General features: G+C 46.5%; 1 protein-coding gene across 11 annotated transcripts in view; it reads right to left on the minus strand.

Annotated features, from left to right (window-relative positions):
* The window catches only part of GRIK3 (glutamate ionotropic receptor kainate type subunit 3), a 118,013-nt gene that overhangs the window by 84,446 nt on the left and 10,843 nt on the right, over positions 1–22,724 (minus strand). For 10 of the 11 annotated variants that reach the window (XM_039511553.1, XM_039511552.1, XM_039511555.1 and 7 more), the window contains 3 exons: positions 7,730–7,906; positions 3,416–3,673; positions 1,764–1,945 (listed from right to left, as the gene is read on the minus strand). In XM_039511553.1, coding sequence (XP_039367487.1) covers positions 1,764–1,945; positions 3,416–3,673; positions 7,730–7,906 — 617 coding nt within the window. Of the gene's footprint in view, positions 1–1,763; positions 1,946–3,415; positions 3,674–7,729; positions 7,907–16,479; positions 16,617–22,724 lie in introns of all 11 variants that reach the window. The other variant, XM_039511557.1, reaches the window with a different exon arrangement.

The following is a 22,724-nucleotide window of genomic DNA, read 5'->3' on the forward strand; positions in this document are numbered from 1 at the left end:
TGAAAAGAAGCGGGGGGTTAGGGAACATGGAGAGGACGGGCCAATCCAGATCGCAGGGCCTAGAAACCCAGAATCCAAAGTTTTCCCTTAATTCCTTTCCTTGACCTGGATGTCTTTAAAAAACATGATGCTAGAAATGCAAAAATAATCAGGTCTTTGGTCTCAGCAGAAGATTTCAACCCCAAAGCAATGAGGCTGTAATTCTCTGAGTCATCCATGATGGCAAATGTTAATGTGCTGGGGCCCAGTCCTGCCATCAGATGCTGGTGTGATGCTTGAGTCTGAAGGCAGAAAATGCCTCTGCTTTTATAAAGAAATAAAGCAAAAAACAACCCGCAGAACGGCAGAGAGGTTATCAACAAACACCAGGAGGAGAAGAGAGTGGGAGCTGTAGGAAAGGTAGAACTGTGCAGAGCAGGAGTTCAGCAATCCAGTCACAGACAGCTGCCAAGGAGGAGGAGAGAGAAAGTTGGAAGTTCAGAGAACACATGTGATTGTAAACTCGTGATCAGAAAGACTGAGACCAGAGACACCTGGCGACAAAGACTTTTCTCAGGTGAACTTATAATGCAAGAGGATAAAACAGTAAATACTTTAACTCCCTGGTGCTACCCCAAGAAACTGCACACCTGCTTCCTGGGAATGGGATGGTCTCCTATGTGCTCTCGGTGGTGCTGAAGCTGTTGGGATAGTCCGTCGTGGGCTAGTGGGGTTTAAAAGGATTGCCCAGGGTAACTATGAGTTGCCTTGATGCCATCATCGCTATGGGGATATTTTTAATGAATGTGTTAAATAGACTGGGACCCAGATTTTCAAATGTGACTCGTGATCCAGGGTGCCCAACCTGGGCCACCTCCGAGGGGCCTGATTTGAAGAGAGCAGGTGCTCAGCACTTTCTGAAAATCAGACTGCGTTAAGGCATCTCACACTGGACACCCAAAAAGCAGGAGTCACTTTTGGAAAACGTGCCCTATATCTATGTTATTTAATGGGGCAGCTTGGCAGGATTCCTCTGCTGCTTTGCATTGCAAATGAGTCCAGTGCAATAGGTGAACTCAGAGCACTTGTCCTGACACGGGATGCAAAAGCTGCAGGTCAGGCTTGCGTGTGGGTTAATTGGCATGTTTGCTAAAGTCTCCCAGAAGGGAATAACACAGGAAAGTTGCTGTTGTTTAACAGAAAGGGTCTGGGTCCCTTTTGCACAAACGTGTGACGTGCGATGCGCTGTTCCTGTGTCTTGCACAGTCTTCTTCCTCTCCCACCGCACTAATTCAAAGTGGGAGCAGAACCCTGCCATTGCAATCTGGTGGGATTTGACAGGCACTTCGCACGGGTGCAAAGGCCTGCAGAAGTTGCAGGGGACGAGCAGATTGGACTCACGGTCTCCATTACCCTTGCAGCAGGGAGCAAGGCTCCATTGCTCCGGTGGGGGTTACCAGTGCAGCCCTAGCTTTGGTGTTCTCTGTGTGCTCTGCACCACAGCATGACCTTGTAGCATAGTTCTTTGTACAAAACCTCTATTTCCAGGTGCAAGAACCAAATGTAGAGGAAGTAGCTTTAACTCTAGCCTCAGAACATTGCCCCAAAGAGCCTAAGCAAAGCATTTGCCACTGCAAAAGTGCCGTATTTATTGTAAAGGACTTTACCTGCAGGGGTACACCACAGATGCCTTAGCTGGATTATCATCATTGCATGAGCATGAATTCCCAGAGGCTTCCCACTTTCCAAAGGACCCCTCCTGCTGCAGCCCTTCCGGAGCTCACCTGTTTGAGGATCTGAGCTGCCATCAAGTGGTTGCAGTCGAAGATGATGCGGAACTCCCGGCCCCTCTTCATCTCCTTCAGCAGGGGCCTGGCGTCCTCCGTGTCGATGGGCAGCTGGCGGATCTTCAGTCGGATGTTGTACCTTGATGGGGCCATGATAAGCTCCTGCAGCCGTATCAGGCCTTAGAGAGCAGCGTTTCAAAAAGACAAAATGCACAGCATTATCAGGACGGGCTGCTCTTGCCAGCAGCGGGTCCCTTCCACATCCACTGGGCTCCAGGCTCCTCCACAAACTTTTACTGGGCAACTGTTAATTTTCATTCACAATTTGATTTCACGAAATCATTCCCCTTCCTCCCTCCACCCCCTAATATTTAGCATTTTTTAAATGTCTACCCAAAACAAAGGATGCAGCTGGGCCATGGTTTTAAATTTCAACCACATCTAGGGCAATTGTTTTCCAACTTTTATCATATCAGAAACCCCATTCCTAATAACCCACCTTCCATCTAACTGAGATCTAACCAAGATGCGCCCTTCCCCCTACCATTTGGCCAGGTGGGATTGGCAGGGCAGTCATGACCCCCTACAACTTTGGGGTCATGCCCCTGCAAATTAAGAGCCCGTGTTTGAGGGAAAAGAGAGCATGACAACCAGCCAGCCAACAACTCAAAAATCTGTTTCATTTACTGTGTATAGATTAAAAAAGAAAAAGAAAGTCCAATTAAATGAGACTTGAGTCAAACTGAGTCTTTAGGGGTAATTAATTCCAATCTGAAGAGAAGAATCTCATCTCTATCATATTATATTACGGCCATAACTGTGGGCAGAAAAAGAAAATAATCGGAGACTTTCTTTCTACCCGTGCACTCATTTCTTTCCTCTGGAGAAAGCACAATGCCATGCCGGCCACAGCTGGTGAAAGTTCGTGGGATCTAGCGTTGCAAGAAGAAACCCAGTAGAAGGCCGTTGCAAAGGGGGAAGAGACAATGGCAAGTGTCCTCGTGCAAAATGGAAGAAGTGCATTTGAACATGTCACGGAGGGGAATATACAGGGAGCCACGTTAGCCAACAGCAGTGTCACACGGCATTCTCCTCAGCACTTCCCCTAAGGAAACTCGCTGGTTTCATGAAATTGTCTTGCACAAGCGACCCAACATGATTTTATCTTTAGAGCAGGTGCTTTGCTGGGCTTTGTTCCACTATCAACAGCTCCGACTACCTGCAAATGTTTGTAAGGTGCATTCTATGGCATGAGCCAGACAACAAGGGCTTTGTAGGCTCAGTTATGCCATTAGTGGGAGCTTTGTGCCCTCAGTGGCAAGACTACCTGCCAAATTCTCTGCTCATGTAAATTGACACTGCGCCGCTGCCTTCAGTGAAGTGGCACCAATTTACACTGGCCGAGAACTTCATCCTTCATCTGGCCCTTGTCGGCAGCCCTGGTGATGAAGGCTAGCTGATTGACAAGTCTGTAAAAGCTTTAGACGTATTCCAAAGAACCCTGTGCACTTCTGCTGTGAGTTCAGGAGGAATTCGGATCTGTCCCTGTCTCACTGCACATAACATGATTTTACTCCACCAGGGCGCATGGGAAAAGTCCCAAAATGGAACCCACAATAGATGAGCTGCTTCGCTCCCCCTTCACCTACCTGTACTGTCATCATAAACAACGGTAGCTGACCTCCATTTCAAATACTGTACAAGGTCCAGAATGGCATGGCTGAGAGAAGCATAGTCGGGGTAAAGGTTGACATAGAAAGTGTCCTTGTTATCCAAAGGGTGATGCTTCCACCGAAGTTGTATATGGGGGACTTCCAGTGCATTGCAAATAGACTGAACTGCATTGGTACAGGAGCCTTGAGAAGGCCCGAATATTGCTACAACCCCCAGGGCGAGCTGGTCACAGGCTGCAATAGAAAGGGATCGAGGCTGTCAATACACCAGACAATATCCCTCCTGGGACTGATTGACACTGGGGGAGACAAGCCCATCCAGAGCGTGTCACTAACCCAGTCATATCCCAAACAGCACAGCGCTGGGGCTTTGTCTTGGCACATGGAGAGAGAGACAGTGGCATGTATGGGGATGGACGGACAGACAGACAGAAGCCTCTGGGGACCAACCAAAATATAAATATTAGAAAAGAAAGGAACAGAGAGGAGAGGCAGAGAGGCAGGTGAGGTTCTATAGACAGACGAGAGATGACAGGTCAGGTTCTAGATCAAGGAATGATTATCCAAGCCTGATACAGCTGAGGGAATGTACAAAGGCTTGAGATTTTCAGGATTTTTTCCTTACACACAAATATTTCATTTTTTAATCCCAGCTCTGCACGGTGATAACACTGACTGCTCTTTAGTTAATGGCACTATCCTATCAACAGCGCTGGGTCACAGAGCCCTCTCCTATCTCATCAAGAGTGACCATAAAGCCAAGCTCCAGTGATGAGACATTCTCCAAGGCCTGACGCTGCCACCTTCACCTGCTCCCAGCAGCCCTTAGCAAGTAGCTCCATTGATCTTTGCAGGATTACTTGCAGGAGTAATTACTACTTAAGGAGACTGAGAACAGAATTAGGCCCTGTATGAGGGTCACTTGGGCAGTGACTGGTATAAATATAGAGCTGGGCAAAAAATTCCCACTGAATTGTTTTGAAAATGAAAAACGGCTTTTTGACAAAACTGAAATTTTCATAAAAAATGTCAATGTTCTTCTAAATTTTGCATTAAAAAAATTGAAAACCTAAGATATGGGAGTTTGGGGTTTGGGATTTTTAAAGACAAACCAGAAATTTTCACAGAAAAAGAAACCACTTATTTCCCAATCAGCTCAGTATGGAAAAGGACTGATTCCTATTTGCATGATAAACAATGTCCATTTTTCTGGGCTCCCTACTGGTTTGAATCCCATGCGACTGAAATTTACCATAGCCATTGGCGGTCTGGAAGCATCTCCCCCACACCTCTCTTTTCATACAAAAATTATCTGTGATGTATTCAATATATTTTCAGTGGCCAGAAAACGGGTGGATGGCTGGTGAGATTTTGGGATTTTGATTTGCAGGTTTCATTTAGTTTACTGTGAATGCATGATTTAAGCTTAAAATCCAGATGTTTTGCAGATGCTTAGCACAGACTGGGGCTTTGACTCTTTCATTACATTAAATAACACACAAATTATTTCATTCTGAAATGCATACAGCAATTCCTTTTTAAAAATAAAATATATTTATCTGTGTCAAGCTCAGCAGTGACCAATGGTTTAGACTGAGAGACTTGCTAACACTTACAGGATTAACCCTCTAGCCCTTACACATGTGAACAGCCCCTTTCTATTGGGATACCAGCTGACACGGAGCTCAGCGAGGCCATCGGAATATCAGGCCCTTGCTTGCATGCTTTGCTGCATGGGGACCGGATTGAGGATTGAGCCCCAGAGCAGGGTATTTTACTCCTCCATGCTGCTCTGCTCAGAGAGTTATCAGATATATGGTGACATCCTGGCCCCACTGAAGCCAGAAAGTTTTGCCACAATGGGGCCAGAAATTCAATCATATTGGGTATGGAAGTGACACCATAGGTCACCAGAGGGGACAGAACTCTAGATCTTCAGTACAAAAACCATAAGGCTCAAAGGACTACGTCTGCTAGCCGTTGGCAGTAGTAGGTTCTTATCCTCTGTGTAGGGAAGCCACTAGATAAATTACCAAATGGAATAAGCTAGCCTTTATTGGCCTGGTCCAGTACTAGCAGCTCAGACAAAAGGCTCTCTGAAGTCAGTGGAAGTTCTCTCTGATGTAATGAGAGCAGGCTTGGGGGGCGAATGAACTGAATGTCATCACCTGTGTTATAAGCATAGAACCGACACTGTGCAGAAGCTTGCATCTTGGGGCGTACAAGCTACATTCCATTTGGCAAGGCAGAAACCACGCCACTTCCTGACAGGTAGGGAGTGTGCGCACATATGGTCACTTGCACACTCACGTATGCACGCGCACGAGTGCCCCTCTATTCGTTCCTGTGTGGTTTAACATCCAGCAAAAAATTAATGCTTCAGTGAAGATAAACATGATACTTACACTTCAGCCTAGCACAGTGCAGGGGTCACAAAACCTAGGGGACCTTCCAAGATAAAACCCCCTGAAAAAAGCAAATATCAGCCTTGATTCCTGGTAGACTCTGTGACAATCAGTTACCAGCTTTGTCTATTGATGCCTCTCTGGTCTGTGAATTCGGACAGAGTCATACTTTTGCTGAGCAGGTTTTCCCCCCGCCCCCGAAGCTAATCCATCACCCTCACAAGCTAACAGGTAAACCACAACCAGAGCACTTGCTGTGCCATCCAGTTTCCCCCTCCCGCCCTCTGGACCTCACTCACTAGCAGCTCAAATCAATTGGCATCCAATAACAATAATGACTTGCAGCGGTGGGGCGAAGGGAGGTGCAATCCCTCTACACTAGAGATATGTGATGGGCAGACAAACTTTTCCATGTTTATCCAATTTCTAAGCTTTTTAGGGTCCACCGTTACTATTCCACACTTCTGTGCTTTTAAAAAGTTCACCAAACCGTCACCTCAAACATGACAGAACATCCACACAAACCACAACAGGCAAGAAGCATTTCATAACGGCACAACCCATCATTTCAATGCTCAAGTTTTACCCTTCTTCTAATGTGTAATGTGGGGTGGGGGAGGGGGGACTCTGTTTCATTGGATACTGTTCCCAGCCTTTACCTAGCAATGCAAATGCACCAGGAAGTGGTACATCAATTAAACATGAAGGAGAGGCTTAAAAACATAACTTTATTTACTTGTCATATTCCATTAATATCATGTCTAAGTGGAGCTGCTCAAGAGCCTTGCAAACTTGAGAGTTGGAAGAGAAATAGGTTAGCTGTGTAGGGTTAGCGGGTGAAGGAGTTGTGTAGTCTAGTGACTGGCATAGGATAAGGAGCTGGGAGGTGCATGGCTGAGCATCCAGTTTACAAGGCTTTTGATCTGGAATTCACTTGACCCCTTGGTGTTTCAGTCAACTCAGCTGTAGAAACAGGCAATAGACCTGCACATACTGGGTGCTACAATGGTCCTGAGAATTCTAGGAAAAGATATTCATCAAATCCAGTAAAGTGGTGGCCACTTTCCACCTGAAGTGGGAGAATCCCGATGAGTGAGAGTCAGGATTATTCTAGTTTCTGCCATCAACACCTTTGGTGGCATCTTGGAATTTCCTATTGCATGAAGTTCAATTAAATGGAAACATCTGCATGAAAATATAGTGGGCTTCAACACCTGTTCCTTTGTGTGTTCGTTTTAATAAAGAAACTATTGCCCAGGCTACAGAAGACGAGGAAGCTCCAGTCTGGCTGGCTTGAGGCTCCTGCAGCTGTCCACCTTTTCTCACTGTGGTCAGGTTATTTAAAAAATATGTGCCTGTGTGTAAGCCCCAATTCAGAGAAAGCAACGTGAGCAGCTCTGAATGCAGTGGTTACTCAGATTCCTCTGGGAGATGCAGGGCCAAGATTTTATGGGGTCCACCTGTATCAGTGGAGCCCTGTGTTGTTAACCTTTGTAGCATTCCAGGTAGGTTCTAATCTCCCTCCCTGCCATGCACACCAAGTGATGTACTTCCAGGAAGGATGCTGCCAAAGATGTCATCCAAGTGGGTATATACATGATGTCTCCAGCAGTGCATTGTTACTGTCGCTGGTCGCAATACTCATATTTATTTTTGCCACATGCATATATCAGTCACTTGTAGGTGATCTGAGCCTTAGCAGCTTCAGCTGACATGGAGTAAAATGGAAATGGGTAGAAGAGATGACATTTTTAAAATAAATAATTAAATAAAGCCATTAAAGACCTTCAGACTCCTGGCTACATGTTCAGCAGGTGAGCAGAGAGCAGTCTGCCTCTGCTCAAGCCAATTCTCCATCAGATGGGGAAACATGATATCTACTTACCTTTCTTAGTGGCTTCAAAGCTGTCATGGAAGTGTATCCTCTGAATGTCATAGGTTAATGTTGTGTTAGGCAACAAAGTTCTATTTCTATTGATAATATTGGCAGAAAATCTAAAGGCTTGCTCCTCGGCACTCATAACCTGGGCGTTGGGGCCATCTGCATACTCGAAAATTCCTCCTGCAAGACAGGACCAAAATAGTTACCAACAACATGAAGGTTCAGGAGCACCCTCTCCCACAGCGTGTCCAGAGACAAACTCCTGGGAAAAGCCGACACATTGCAAAGCTACATTAGGACTACAGCCAGTGGTAAAAAAAGAAGGAGGTAAACTAATCTCCCTTTACCCGCATTTACGCTTATCTACACTACTGGCTACAGCCACGTCTCCCCTGGATTTATCAGCGAGTGGGAACTTCCATGTCTTCCAAACTCAATTTCCCTAGGAAGCTCAGGGGAGTTTGGGAGCCCAGCCGCTCACTGCTGCGTATATGATTGTTCACATTCTGTTTTGACTTGAGCACCCAGCCCAGAGACGGCAGGCAGGGAAGGCAAGTCAGATTATGGAGACACCTAAAATCAAGAAACGGGGCCTCTCTGAGAAGGAAGGTTTCCCTGGTTCCCTTTTTACTGCTGGGGAGATGCTGGTAGCTTATGTTGGGGCTGAAACCAGGGATGCTCAGAGATAGAAACAATTCTGGAAATATTTTTTCATAAGTTTCTCTCTCCCTATCCTGCCCTGTTTTGCCATCCTCCACTTTCTGTCCCCTTCTCCTTCCCCTGACTATTTGAGATTAGATATTAGAGCCTCAATCAACATCAGAGAGAAAGGCTACAGAGGCCAGGATAGAGCGGGTTGAATTTTTTTCCATTTAAACAAAAGGCATTTTGACTACAGAACTGATATTTTCCAACCAGCTGTTGCTAGGAGGATAAGAATAAAGTGGGTGTGGAGCGTAAGGAGAACTGGTCAGGAATTTTCCAACAAAACGTTTTTTCTGCTGGAAAACACCAATTTTTTAAAACCAAAACAGTTCACAGGAAAGGGTCAGTTTCAGTGAATCTCCAAATTTGAAAAAAAAATGAAAAACAAAGTTTCAAAGTCATCAAAATGGGAAATTCTGACATTTAAAAAAATATTTTTTTGCTTTTCAAGTTGTTTTGAAACAACATTTTGTTTTGAAATTTTAGCTAATTTATACTAAACAAGAGTAAACTTTTTTTAAAAGGTCAAAGTTAAACCAAAATGAAATTTTGTTCACATTATTGGTTCACAATTTTTTTTTTTTTTTTTAGATTTTGAATTTTTGTCCCCATTTGGAACAGATTTTTTTTTTTTTAATCTTGAACATTCTCCTGCAGCAGTTAAATGGTTTCCCACGCTGCAGAGTTCTGGGAACACAATCTGGAGCCTTTACATTCTAAGTCACCAACTGGAACATGGTCCAAGTTGACAGTGACCAGGAATTGCTGCCTTGGCTTCTCCTTCTGGGCCCTACCTCCTGCCATGCTGTGATGTCTTATGTTTTAGATTCTCCACCACTGAGGCAATTGGTGTGTTGACTTTCCCCATACACAGTCATTGTGCTGTGTGAATAATGCAGAATTATAATCAATACAAGAATTGGGAGTGAAATCTCCAGCTGCTTTCTGCTCATCCTTAAGTTCCCTCTTTGTCGTTCCTTTTTTTTAAGTTTCCTCTGCCCCATCTTTATTTTTTTCCTCCTTGAATTTGTCTCTCCAAGTCCTTAGTTCAGACAAGCAGAAACTTCTGAGTTTGCCTCCAACTACAGCCTGCACTGCTCAATAATGCACGGCTTGAACGCATGCTTTTCCATGTTTGGAAATTGTTAATGCCATTCCATTTCCCCAACGGCAGCGAGCTCATGTCATGGTGTCGCTAGCTTTCTTGGCTCTGCATTTGTAAGTCTTGTCCTCAATTCCCCACTGGCAGCCTCTCTAATTGAAGTGACTGAGTGAGGGCGTAAATTATGTAATTGTATATCCTTGTCTCAGCGATGTAGGAACAATCTTTTGCCCCTAAAGAGCCCTGGTAAGACACACAAACCTGACTCTGTCTGATAACACGCAAATCAAAACACTTAATGAATGAATGAGCTCCGCAAATGCAGCTGGTAACAGATGGTCTCCAGGTTCATTAGCTGGAAGCAAGCCTTCCTCTTCGATTTAGGAAAGCCTTTGCAATGTTCCGTTAGAGATGGCAGACACCTTATCAGCTCTACTGGTATTTAAGAAACTACCTGCCTCCTCCTTCCAGGTCCAAACCACACTGTCTAGACATGTTCATATTAATTTGGTGCTGGTCAGGAGTGCCAGTCTGATGGCAACTGGGACTGAAGCCCCTAGGAGGATGTATATACAGCAAGTAAACAGCCCCTTAACCTGAGTCCCTTAAGCCGGAGTCAGCAGACACAGGCCAGCCCCGGGTGTTTAATTGCAGTGTAGAGATTCCCTAATTCATCCACAGGCCAGTAACTTAATAGGTCAAACTTCCCCCACACCATGTTGAAAATGGATCAGGGGAAAGATTTTTCTGCACAATATACATTCAGCTTGCGGACATCATGGCCACAAGATGTCACTGAGGCCAAGAGCTTAGTGAGATGAAAAAAAAAGGAACATTTAATGTCCAGAGTTGATATAGCAAGGATTCAAAAAACAAACAAACATTTCCCCCAGTTTTGGAAGGGCTCTTAACTCTCCTGCTTCAGGGCATAACCAGCTTCTAAAGATTGGGGGACAGGAAGGAATTTACTCTAAGGGCAGGTTATCAGTTTCTTATACCCTCCTCTTTGACAGTGGCCAGCACCAGCTGCTAGAGACGGGATACTGAACTAGGTGGGCACATGATTTTATTGAGTTTAGGGCAGATAATTCTTATGTTTTACAGATGGCATAAAATTGGTACCAAGTATCAGAGGGGTAGCTGTGTTAGTCAGTATCCACAAAAACAATGAGGAGTCTGGTGGCACTTTAAAGACTAACAGATTTATTTGGGCATAAGCTTTCGTGGGTAAAACCCCCACTGCTTCAGATGCATGGAGTGCATAAGAAAGAAGCACAACTCTCTGGCAATAACCTCTGGTCACTGCCAACTGGGGACAGGTGCAACCAAGTGATCTTGGAAACGCTATCCGCAGTCCTCAATGCTGTACGGTCCCCTGTTTCTGAATTCCCTGACCCCTAGATCCTTGTCCTCTAGCAGTGCTTGCTACTCTTGTATCTCAGACAATATCGTCAGACTGCTCTGCTCAGCCAGCAAAGGGTGTCCCTTCCCCAACCCAAAGGAGCCTCCACACCATACTGCTGCTTGGAGATCTCCCTCTCGTTCCCTTTTTATCTTGTGAAATATTCATAGGGCCACAGAGCCATTCTCCATCCCAGCAAAAGCTAAACTCCACCTTATTGACATTAATGATTCAGTATCTATCCTCAGGAGTCTCTCTCATTCAATTATCACATTAAAAATACCCTGCTACGAAAACTCTTCTCTCAGAGAGATGCCATCCCATCCCATCTGCTCCGTTGGCCCATCCAGCCAGGCCAAGCACAGGTTTCAACCTACTGATACCAGCTCAGCCTCGCACTGCCACAGCAGCTTGGAAGTCAGACAGGGAACGGCTTGTCGGGGGCTGATCTGACCAGGAAGCAGTACTGAGTGCTTATAGAGAGCTCCTAATGAAGGCACAGCCAGGGACCAGATACTGGGGTGGGGCAGCAGGGGCAGATGTTTGGGGAGCAGCAGGGACAGGAGAGGTGTATGGTGAAAGCGCAAGGGTGGGATACTGATCCTTAGTTATTTATGCCAGTACAAACAACAGAGAACAGCAAATGTGCAGAGGGGAAGGGATGAGGCTCACCAATGGCTTTGTCACTCACTCGCTCTCTGCTCTTGGGCAGGTCATTTTCTTGGCCCTCTTTGTGCCTCAGTTTCCCCATGTTGCACATGGGGATAGTAACACCTTGTATGTACATATATGAGGATCCCAGAAACTGTGCGTACACAAGTGGAGCATTCGAGTATGCAAAGCTACTCCCAGGCATAAGCATTTGCAGGATTGGAGCCTTAATTTGTGCTTCTGAAGGCAGGGACTTACCTTTATAAAAGTCTGCACTGCTCCAAAAGCACAGATATTACTGTAGAAATAATGAACAATAATAAAAATAAAACCCATCGGTGAGGCTCATCCCTTCCCCTTCGCACAAAGGTTTTCAACCCAGCACATTTCAGCAGCAGGATTTTGTTCTCTAGCATTATGCTGAAATGAACTGGCTTCATGTTGCATTGATTAGCAAATGGCTGACATTGTGTTTTCTCCCAGCTCAGAGCTTTCAGAGTTGGTTTTGAGTGTGTCTTACTGTGATAGAATACAGTAGAATTCGGTGTGCAGATTATCAGTGTTTGATCCCAAATAAATTAACACTCCAGACATCCATTTGGATATAATAGGCTTTACTTCGAGAAAGGATTCTCTGTGCAACCACCCAGCAACTTGAATTTAGTGCCAGGCGATGAGAAAGGAGACAGGCACAGGTAATATATTTCTGATTACAGTGCTGGCTGAAGAACGCATTGGGACAGAGGCAATGTGAAATATACCTGCATTTGCTAAGGTGTTAGACAGAGCCAACAGGTAGCAATATATGACAGAATAATCTTTTACACAGAGGCCCTGGAGGAGGAGTGGTGGTGGTGTGTGTGTGGGGGGGAAACAACTGACGACAAATCTCTTCAGTCTAATCAAATGTGCTGAAAAGAACAACTACATCCATTTGGAAATTCCCTGCTGCCTTTTCCCCTGGATTGGCATGGTTTCCTCTCTTAGCTCCTGTGTCTTTTCTTCACATACGTTCTTCACAATCATTACTTACAGAGCCTAATAACTAGCTTGGGAAGGGTTGATTAATGCATAATCTTCATCGTGATTACACAGTGTAATTGGCATTAATTTGGAGAGCCAGCTAATTACGAAAATAATTGTCACAGCTTTTCCATTTTAATGAAATGGGGAAAATGGGCTTGAACTATTGAGAGAAGTGGGGATACAGTAATAGCGTGTGGAGCCCAGGGTTATGGAGATCTGCTTCATTCCATGTATACCCGGCACTTGAGTCGAGTCGGGGCAAAGACAATCTTTCAGGGTTGCAATAAGAAAAACTATCAACAGAAAAGAAATAACCTTAGGAAAATACCCTGAAAATCAACCTCCGCTTGCCATTCCCAGGAGTAACACAGCCATAGTGAGGTGAGCCTCAGTTCAGCAAACAGCTCAGCCACCCTCAGAACAAACAGCTTGTTAATATTTCAAAGCAGAGTTTCCCCCTTGTTCACATTGTGTGAAACAATCCTTCTCACCCCCAGTGAAGCAGTGAGAACTGAGGCTCTCACAAGCGCCCAGAAAAGCCAAACAGTTTTCATTCCTGACCTTGCTGTGATTTTATTTTTAAAAGTAAACAAACAAGGCCGGTGGGGGTGGTGGAAAGGAAGGAGGTACGCACAGTTTTTTCTTTCCCTGAAGATGGATATTTGCCAATTTTGCAGTAAATAACACTAACATATGGAGGACAGATTTGACATTTTTACTCAAAAGTCAGTAAAAATGGTGAAATGCTGCTTGTGAGATGCACATTTGCACATGAAAATATCAGCTTGTGAACATGAATACTCCAGGAGAGTTAATTAGCATGTTCCCGTGGTGCTAGTGCTAACTGCATCGGCCAGACCTAGCTCTCGGCGTGGTCTAAATCCTGATCTCTGTAATAGCTGGTGCTTCATTATTATGTACGCGTACTCCAGTAGTACCTATAGGCTTCAGTTGAGATTAAGGCCCCACGGTGCAAGGAGCTGCACAGACACATAGTAAGAGACAGATTCTGCCTCAAGTTGCTAGTGATATAAGTAGTCATACAGACAATGAGTGAAGGTTATCTCCATGGTGGAGATGCAGAACCAAGACCCTGACACCAACCTCACAGGCAAAGCCTGTGGCAAAGACAGTAACAGAACCCAGCTTGTCTAAGCTCCAGCCCAGTATCTTCAACCCAGGTCACCTTTATCCTGACTTGGTACTTGTAAGCTCTTTGAGGCCGCCCCTACTCAGCACAGTGGGAATGAACAAAGGAACGGCCAGACTGGGGCAGGCCAGTGGCCCGTCTAGCCCAGTAGCCTGTCTTCCGACAGTGGTCGCTGCTAGAGAATGAACGGTGCTATCGGGAGCAAATGGTCAATCATATTAATGGGGCTGAACTCAGTGGGATTGTGCTCCAAAGTCTTTCTGAAATACAGCTCTTGTACTAACACAAATGTAACCATTACCACAAGGTACGGCAGTGTGAGGGGACAGCAATGCAGTCAACTGTCTGCGTTTCCCCTAGGTTTCACGGGGGTGTCCTTCCTGGTCTTTTGACAAGAACTTCACCATGACTTTTCTCAGATGAAAAAAAAATTGAAGTCAATGGACTGTAAAAGAATCAGCAATAAAAAGGTCTCCACTTTTATGGATTGTCTATAAATACATGTCATATGAAACACCAGAACTAAGGGTCCCTTAGTGATGATGAATTTCTCTACAGCATTTCCCACTGCCACCCTATTTTAAAAAGTGTTCGAGATGTCTTGGAGATTAACTGAGTTACTGTTCACTTGATTTAGTGCTAACAGCCTTTTCACAGTGTTACCTCCTTGTCTATTCAGATCACAGCTGCTCATCTGCCCCCTTCCTTTGCCTCCTATGGCTTTACCGGCAGATAAAAGATGGCCGTGCTGAGGTCTCTCACCCACTCAGCTCGATTTCAGGGATGCTTTGCAACATCTTCCTGATAAGCATGAGAGTATTGGCTGCCTAACTGATCCCAGAAGGGACCATGCCATTGCCCTGGGTGGTCAGTGATGCTCACAGATCTCATGCTGCAATGCAATGAATTGGTTCACGTTTATGAAGGTTGAATGGCCGCAGGCACAGAGTGTTTGCAATTCTACTTGTAAGCAGTTTTGAGATAGGGGCCCTCTGTTAGTTCTGTTTGTACTGTGCTTAGCACACTGAGGTCCTGGCTGGAACTCCTGGGCATCACAAGACTACAGATAATAATAGTAAGAACTCTCTTCTGAGGCACAGTACAGTGCTGAACACGCTTCTCCACCCTCAAATCCCATTGCCAGTGAGCATTTGGTAAAATCACACCAGGCTTTGCTGACATTTGTTCTGATCACCAAACCTACACCAGTCTCTGCCCAAGAAAGGCCCAGAGTTAGGCTAGCCAGGGTAAGGACCTGGGGGTGTATTTGCAGCAGGGGTGAACAAAGGGTAGGTAGTTTTGGCTTTGCAAAATATAATCAGTTCGTTTTTTTCCTTTACTAAAGCCGAGGCTCTGGGTGGTTTGAATGCAAAGCTCCAGAGAGAGGAATGGTCCATGTCCTGTGACCAACTCCGGTTCTGCTTCATCTCAATTTCAAAGGAACAAACAATTTTAAGCCAAAAGAGGATGGATTTAGTTCTTTTGCCAAACTGTAGCCAGGCATGTTTTAGCTCTGGGGTTCATTTCACCCACACTCAAAATCCAAGGAGGAGGCAACAGCCCCAGGTCCCTGCCTACCCCATCTCCTTCATTCACTTTCCTTTGACAGCAGGGGCATTGATCCTCCTGTTTCTGACATCCGAACCAAAGCTGTAAAACCACACCACAAGCAGTAAGCCTCACTCATGCACAACTGCATAGAGTCATAGACTGAAAGGTCAGAAGGGACCATTATGATCATCTAGTCTGACCTCCTGCACAACACAGGCCATAGAATCTCACCCACCCACTCCAGTAATAAACCCCTGACTAATGTCTGAGCTATTGAAATCCTCAAATCGTGGTTTAAAGACTTCAAGATGCAGAGAATCCTCCAGCAAGTGACCCGTGCCTCACGCTGCAGAGGAAGGTGAAAAAAAATCCCCAGGGCCTCTGTCAATCTGCCATGGAGGAAAATTCCTTCCCGACTCTAAATATGGCAATCAGCTAAACCCTGAGCATGTGGACAAGACTCATCAGCCAGACACCCAGGAAAGAATTCTCTGTAGCAATTCAGATCTCACCCCATCTAACATCCCATCACAGGCCATTGGGCATTTTTACCGCTAATAGACAAAGATCAATTAATTGCCAAAATTAGGCTATTCCATCGTACCATCCCCTCCGTTCTCTGGCTCATGACAAGACCCACACAACCTCAAAACAGACCAAGCATCCAGTCAGAATGTGGCTATGAACAACCCAGATGGGACTTAAGAAGGCCCAAGTGAATTAAGTACCCAACTCCCATTGACAAAGGCCATACACTAACACAAAGCAAAAAGATCTCGTTAGCAGCTGACAGTGCTCTACAGAATGTCTCTCTGTGCCATTTATTACACAGACGTGTCTTGTCCATATAAAAGAAATTATCTGTATATCTCAGGACAGGACCCTGTTAACCATGCAGGTGTGAGCTGCTTTACATTTGCCAGGTTAAACCTCATTTTCTGTGCTTTCTATCCCACCAGTTTAATTCTTGTCTAGTCAAAACCTGCCAGACAAGTTTTCTGGCCAAATGCCATTTTCCTTAAATGGCTGGTTATTTTTAGCTTCACAGCAGCTAAATGTACAAGAAAGTCAAAGCGTGTCAGGTGTTTTCCAATTTAACAAAACAAACCAGCTTGGGCTAGGAAAGGGAATTTCAGCAGCGCTTAGTCTGTCGTGTAATCACATACCTTTTTCTCCTTATGAAATCACGGTGTTATTTAGCTTCGAAAAACAGCGACATTTGATCACACTTTCCCCTCCCCTGCTGACAGTGTTGCTAACACACTTCGACAGTGTCCCGACAGTCCCCTCCATCGATGGCATTCTGGAACAAGCACTTGTTTTGAAAAAGATCTGACTGAGGATGCAGAGAGCTTTACTTCCTGCAGAGAAAACATGGGGTGCCCCCTGAAGAATTTCTTACACCTCCCATCTACCCTTCAGCACCAGATTGTGTGTGTTCTCTCAAACCTGGGGCCCGTGGCATTTCCTTCCCTTGCCATTGTTTTCTTTCCTTCCCAGGGCTGGGCTGCTTGTTTTGTACCTTTCAGGTTGGTTCTATTTTTGTGGTGAAACTTGCAAAAAAAATTGGCACTGGGACAAATTATTCTGATGAGATTGAGTGGGGAAAATGTCTGTTTTCTATGGCAGGGGTTCTCAACCTTTTTCTTTCTGATACCCTCCCCCCCCGACATGCTATAAAAACTCCACGCCCCCCCCCCCCCGTGCCACAATAACTGGTTTTCTGCATATAAAAGCCAGGGCTGGCGTTAGGGGGCAGCAAGCAGGGAAAGTACCCGGGGTCACAGGGAGCCCCGTGAAGCTACATTCCTCGGCTTCAGCCTCAGGTGGCTGGGTTCAGGACCCTGGACTTCAGCCCCATGCCGGGGGGGCTTCGGCTTTCTGCCCTGGGCCCCAGCGAGTCTAATGCTGGCCCTGCTTGGCGGCCCCCCTGAAACCTGCCCATGGCCCCAAAAGGAGCCCTGGGCCCCTGGTCGAGAATCACTGCTCTATATGACAAACTAACAAAACGAGTCTCCAGAATATAATTTCTCCGAATCCCTCCCTCCGGAATGACTGCCAGAGAGTCACAGAGCTGCAGCCGACCGGGAAACCGAGTGAAGACACCAGAGGCTTTGACTCCCCACCCCTCAGTGCTCAGAATCCAGCAAGGGGTTTTCCCCCAAGGCAGAGATGGGTGGGGCAGTGCTCAGGCGGAGGCAGTGCTCTGTATGGCCCCTGGGAAAGGAAGATAATGCTGCTGTGTCCATGCTCAGGGAAGGTTTTGAAAATTCACACCTGCAAACCGACCAAGTGACTCAGCAGGAAGAAAATCCCTGTGGTCCACAAGGCCGTTAGTTTCCAGTGTGTTGTTAATGGGAACAATGGGAAATAAGTTAGCCTCATCCCATCAGAACATAAAGAGGAATCCCCCCCACCAGGGGGTTTGACCCTGTTCTGAGCCTCTGGGGTTGGAGCTAAACTTCACCAAGAGTTTCCCTCTTAGCTTGTGAAAAATTATTCTTGGAAGTGAAAATATGAAATAAATGTAGTGAAATCAACTCCATCCAAAAGGGAACGAATACACAGATAAGAGAGAAAGAGACTCAGTGATTGATCTACTCAAGAATGGCCTTCTCTCCCGTCTCTGTGCTCCAAACAGCAATTAGTGTATAACCGGGCTGTCATGGTCTGCAAACTATTCATGACACGGGCCCTGAGCTTAAGTGCCAGGTGAGCTGGAGCTCACCAGTCCCTGCACCCCCATGGTAGTGCAATCTGGTGTCTTCCAAAAGTCACACAGCAATTCTGTGGAAGACTCTTTATGAAGCAGGAAGGGAGGATAAAGTCCAGAAGAAGCTGGAAACTCCATCCTACAACTCACATTTTACTGAGGAATCCTTTGTGCTGAGTGGGAATTATTAGCATGCAAAAGATGCACAAAGGGATCCTTTCCCTGCCTAGTGCTCCCTACCCCTCACCCTCAGCCCCATAGCTCACACCTCCTGCCCCAATGGATAGGATGGAAGTAAGACCTCTGCAGTAACACTAACCCAGAGTTTACTTCCTGGGGCAGAGGCAGAGAGATCTGCTCAGCAGCAGCAAAGATCCAGGCTCTTCTTTGTGCAATGACTGGAACTTGCACATTTTAATTCCTCCACGGCAGGAATTGAAAATGATTTCTTAAGGGCATAGATTGGTTTCTTGCTCTGACAGAACAGCAAAGGAACTGAATTCCTGCCCCCTGTACACTTTTAGTGATGATGCATTGGCCCTGTCACGTCAGCTTGGCAGAGCCTAATGTGATGCAACGTGGTCATGTAGCTGATGCAATTTGAGGCTACAAAGGCATGGACTGACTGCAACAGAAACCTGGGGAATCAGCTGCCTCTTACTTACAGGACTGAGCTCTCCGAAGGGGATTCTCCGTGTGAATATTAACTGCTCTCAAACAGCCCCTGCGTCAGAGACTGGCGCTGCAGGGCTGTGTCAGGACTGTAACATTACCGGCAGAGTTCTAGTCAGCGTTTTCCTTCTTTTCTAAAGGAAAAAAGACGGGACCTGGGCCTTTCCTGGGGCAGCCCTACATTCTTCTCCCAGGGCATGTCTTCTGCCACCTCTCCCTGCATTTTCTAAGGGACCAGGGCTCCTTTCCACTACGACTCCTTCATGCCACATCAAGGAAGCCAGGGAGGAATGCAGGTCTGGCCACCTTGGCCTTTCCCCTGCACAAGGGGAATCCTTGAGTGACACAGATCCAGCCATCACCCCTCTGCAGCCCCCCACAGCTCCAGTTACCCCTGGCTGCTGGAAGGGCTGCGTGGGACCATGAGCAACTGGGTGTATTTGGGAGCAGCCCTGAGGCTCCTGGACAGCCTCCAAGTACAGAGTAAATCTCCTCCCTCCTCAGCTCGCTTCCTACCACTGAGCGCAACTCAGCTGGAGCTAAGGGACAGACCTGACGTGCTTTATTTCCCTTTCCCCAATAGCCTGGCTTGAAAAGAGCTGTGCTGACTAGTGTCCTACTGCTTGGCAAGCGTGTGTGGCAGAGAGGGGACGGGAAATCTACTGGTGACCGGGAGGGAGCCGTACATCTCATCTGCCCCTCATGGTCCCTGGGCCCTAGCCTCATGACGCCATGTGCTGAAAAGCAGTGGTGGGCTCATGGGATTGGGATGGGGAACCTTCCGGCCCAATGAAACTCCTCCGGTTCTCCGGCATTCCACGTACCGTTCCACAGCTCCCAAGCTGCACGGGGGGCTCTGTAAATACACGTACCCCAAACAATCAGCATACGGGGCTATCACGTCCTAACCATCGATATACCTCGAACTGGGAGCCTAGCTTTGTCCTGGATTACGTGAACCATAGCCAAGGAGGGGTTAACAGACTGCTTGGGGAAACTACAGAGGACCAGCGCTGCTCACCAAAAACCAACCCCTCGTTGTAAATCCTGGACGCAGGCTCCTGGAAGTAATCTCCAGTCTGGAGGAGAGACACCTTAAACCCCTCTGCCTGGGGCTGGAGGAAGCCCTCAGAGGCTAAGCTCTGTAATATGGGTTCAGGTTTGGTGTGCAGATGGGTACAGCAGAGGCAAACAGACGTGGCCTGTGTCTCCTCACAGCTTTGTGGAACTGGTGTGACTCCCCTGAGGCAGAGAGGTGGGCTGGCCTTGTGGTTAAGGCAGCGGCCTGGGACTCAGGAGGCAGGGTTCAGAGTCTGGCTCTGCCACAGACTCTCTTTGAAACTTTGGGCAAATCACCTCATCTCTTTCCTCCTCTCGGTTCACCATCTGAGGCTAAAACCTCAGAGTGGGGGTTCTGAGTGTGAAATAAACCCTGCTCTGTGAAGCACTCCGATTTAAACATTTTATTAAAGTTAATGTTAAAAAAATTATATAATACACAGGTCGAGAAAAGAGTGTCTGTCCATCTGGCTATAGTGCTTAGATTATCCACAAATACAAAATTTGTTTTAAAAGATACATAACCAGCAATAACCCAAATGTAGGTGAATAAATGTAACAATACAGTTGAGATACACAGTGATGAAGTGGTTTTCAGTGGAGTCACTTCCCAGTTACAGATCCTAATCAGGCCCGTTAGCTATGCGCTGGTTTCCTGTCTGTCTCAGGCCCTTGGCGAGCCCTCGTCACCTCTGAGCACATCACAATCTTTAAGGCATTTTTCCCCACTGTGAGGCAGGGCAGGGCTGTTCTCCCCATTGCCCCGATGGTGAACTGAGGCTCTGAGACACAAAGTGACCTGCACAAGGCCACATGAAGTGTCTGTGAGGGAGCCAGGAAATAAACCCAGGTGTCTCAAGCTCCAGGCTAGCGCCTTACCCTCTGGACCATTCTTCCTCTCTAAACCTTCCTGAATGGAGGATTATTGTGGCATTTTATTGCCAAGGCAGATTTCTCTAGTCTGGGAGGGGGGTTGGAGAGGAAACCAGCAGCATCGGTATTTCACACCCAGCATGTCACTGGGCTTGGGTTCCTTACACCAGTTGGTTTATCCAGAATGCAAGTCGAAAGCCAGAGCACGAGAGCCTGTCTCAAATCATGCTGGCCATTGTGGCCGAAAGGTCGGGGAAGCATCGTGGGATAGGACATGCCCAGCCAGCTTCTGCCTCTCTCTAGTTAGCCCAATGAAAGATTCGTTTCACTTCTGTTCAGCTTGTCCTCCGACCTTGTAACTGTGGGGAAAACACGAGATTGTGTCTGGGCTCCAATCCCAAGTGCACTTAGAAGTGTCAGACTGAAAACCAAATCTTCAATGCTAACAAACAGTCTCTCTCCAAGAAGGAGAAGTGAAGTGCTTGTTGCTGGAAACCCTCTCCTCGGCTCGGAGCATAACATCTCCCAGTATCCTCGTGGTGGGTGCATTTTAAAAGCCTTTCCATGTAAGAGTAAAGTTCAGCACAACACTGAAGATCAGGCTGGCCAGAGAGGTGTTAGCAGCATGACTAAGAGAGTCAGGCAGAGTTGCTGTGGGTCCCGCCGTCCTTGGGGAAAAGTCTCCATTTAGCAGGTGCTGCTTTGCTTCCACACAAGGCCGACCGGAGGAAGGAGAAATCTCCTTAATGGAGTCTCTCATCCCTCGGGGGGTGCAGCGTTTTCCCTTCCCGTGCCAGGGTGTGACATCAAGGCTGTTGCACAGCGGGATGCATCTCATCACTGCTGCCCGTAGCTCCAGGGATGCAGTGAAAAGATGCTGAACGGAAAGGTAAGATTGTGATCACAAACTACAAAATCCCAGGCATTCCCAGCCACAGGCTCCCATTCCGTGCTCAGACTCCCTGGGGCAGAGCCGTGAGGGCCAGGACAGCAGCTCCCTGCTAGGCTTCAGTACAAACGGCCAAAACTTGCAAATGTGGGTAGTTAAAATGGGGACTTAACTCCCAATTTGGGCACAGAAATAAGTGGGCTGATTTCCAGAGGTGCGGAGCAACTGCAGCTCCCCACTGACTTCAGCAGGTTCTGCTCCTCCGCAGCTCGGGTCTCCTGCCCACGTCTGCATTTAAGGAGGCAGATATTTTTAAAGTCAGGCAAACTGATGTTGCTGAATTCACCAGCTAAAAATGAATGAGAAGCGCTGAGAAGAAATTTTCTGCTGCATATAGGCCTGAGGACCACGTGCCACTAAAGTCCTGCGTCAGCCCGATTTTGAGGCTGTGGGACTCCATTGGTACACAGGCCTCTCTTGCTGGACTTCTGCACAGCGTGAATTTCACCCATTGAGTGCAGCTCAGTTCTCAACTGGTCTCAGCACTCTCCAGCTTCCAGCACCTGCCATTATACCTTGGTGAGGTTTCATGGATGCAGCTGAAGCTGGAAAGTTCACCTCATGGAGACCCGGCTTTAACCATGTCTTGCAGCATAACAAAAATGTGCTGAGAAATGCCAAGAAACTGAATCCAAGCAGAAAATGAAGTACAGAAAATGTGTGTCCTTTCTGGAAGGATTTGCTTGGCTGCTAGGAAAGACAAGTCCTTTGCAGTGGTTTTATTCATCCCGTAATACCCGTTCCCAGGAGACAGTATCTTCCTCTTTGTTCATTTTGGCATTAAACATGCAAAATCTTATTCCATTCGCACTGTATTAGATGCTTCATGTCACAGGGGGTGACATTATTCTCCCATGTATAAGCTGTTTAACAGATGAGCAGTCAAGGGGCAAAGAAATACATTATTAATGTTTCTGGTTAAATTAACTGATTAAAAACACCCTGGGTAAAATGTACGTATCAGCGTTTTACACACACTAAATGAGAAACTAATGGAATATGGTGGCTTGTTTTTTAATGAAAAACAGATAGGGAGAGTCTGAAAAGGTGAGACACCTTTAATGGAAATTGCATGTTATGGATAGTAGAACCCATCAGATCAGAAGGTGGGGGGTTGATAATGGATTGGAGGAGTCTCAGGGAGT

This window comes from Mauremys reevesii, linkage group 23 (genome assembly GCF_016161935.1).
Source record: "Mauremys reevesii isolate NIE-2019 linkage group 23, ASM1616193v1, whole genome shotgun sequence".
Taxonomy (NCBI): domain Eukaryota; kingdom Metazoa; phylum Chordata; order Testudines; family Geoemydidae; genus Mauremys; species Mauremys reevesii.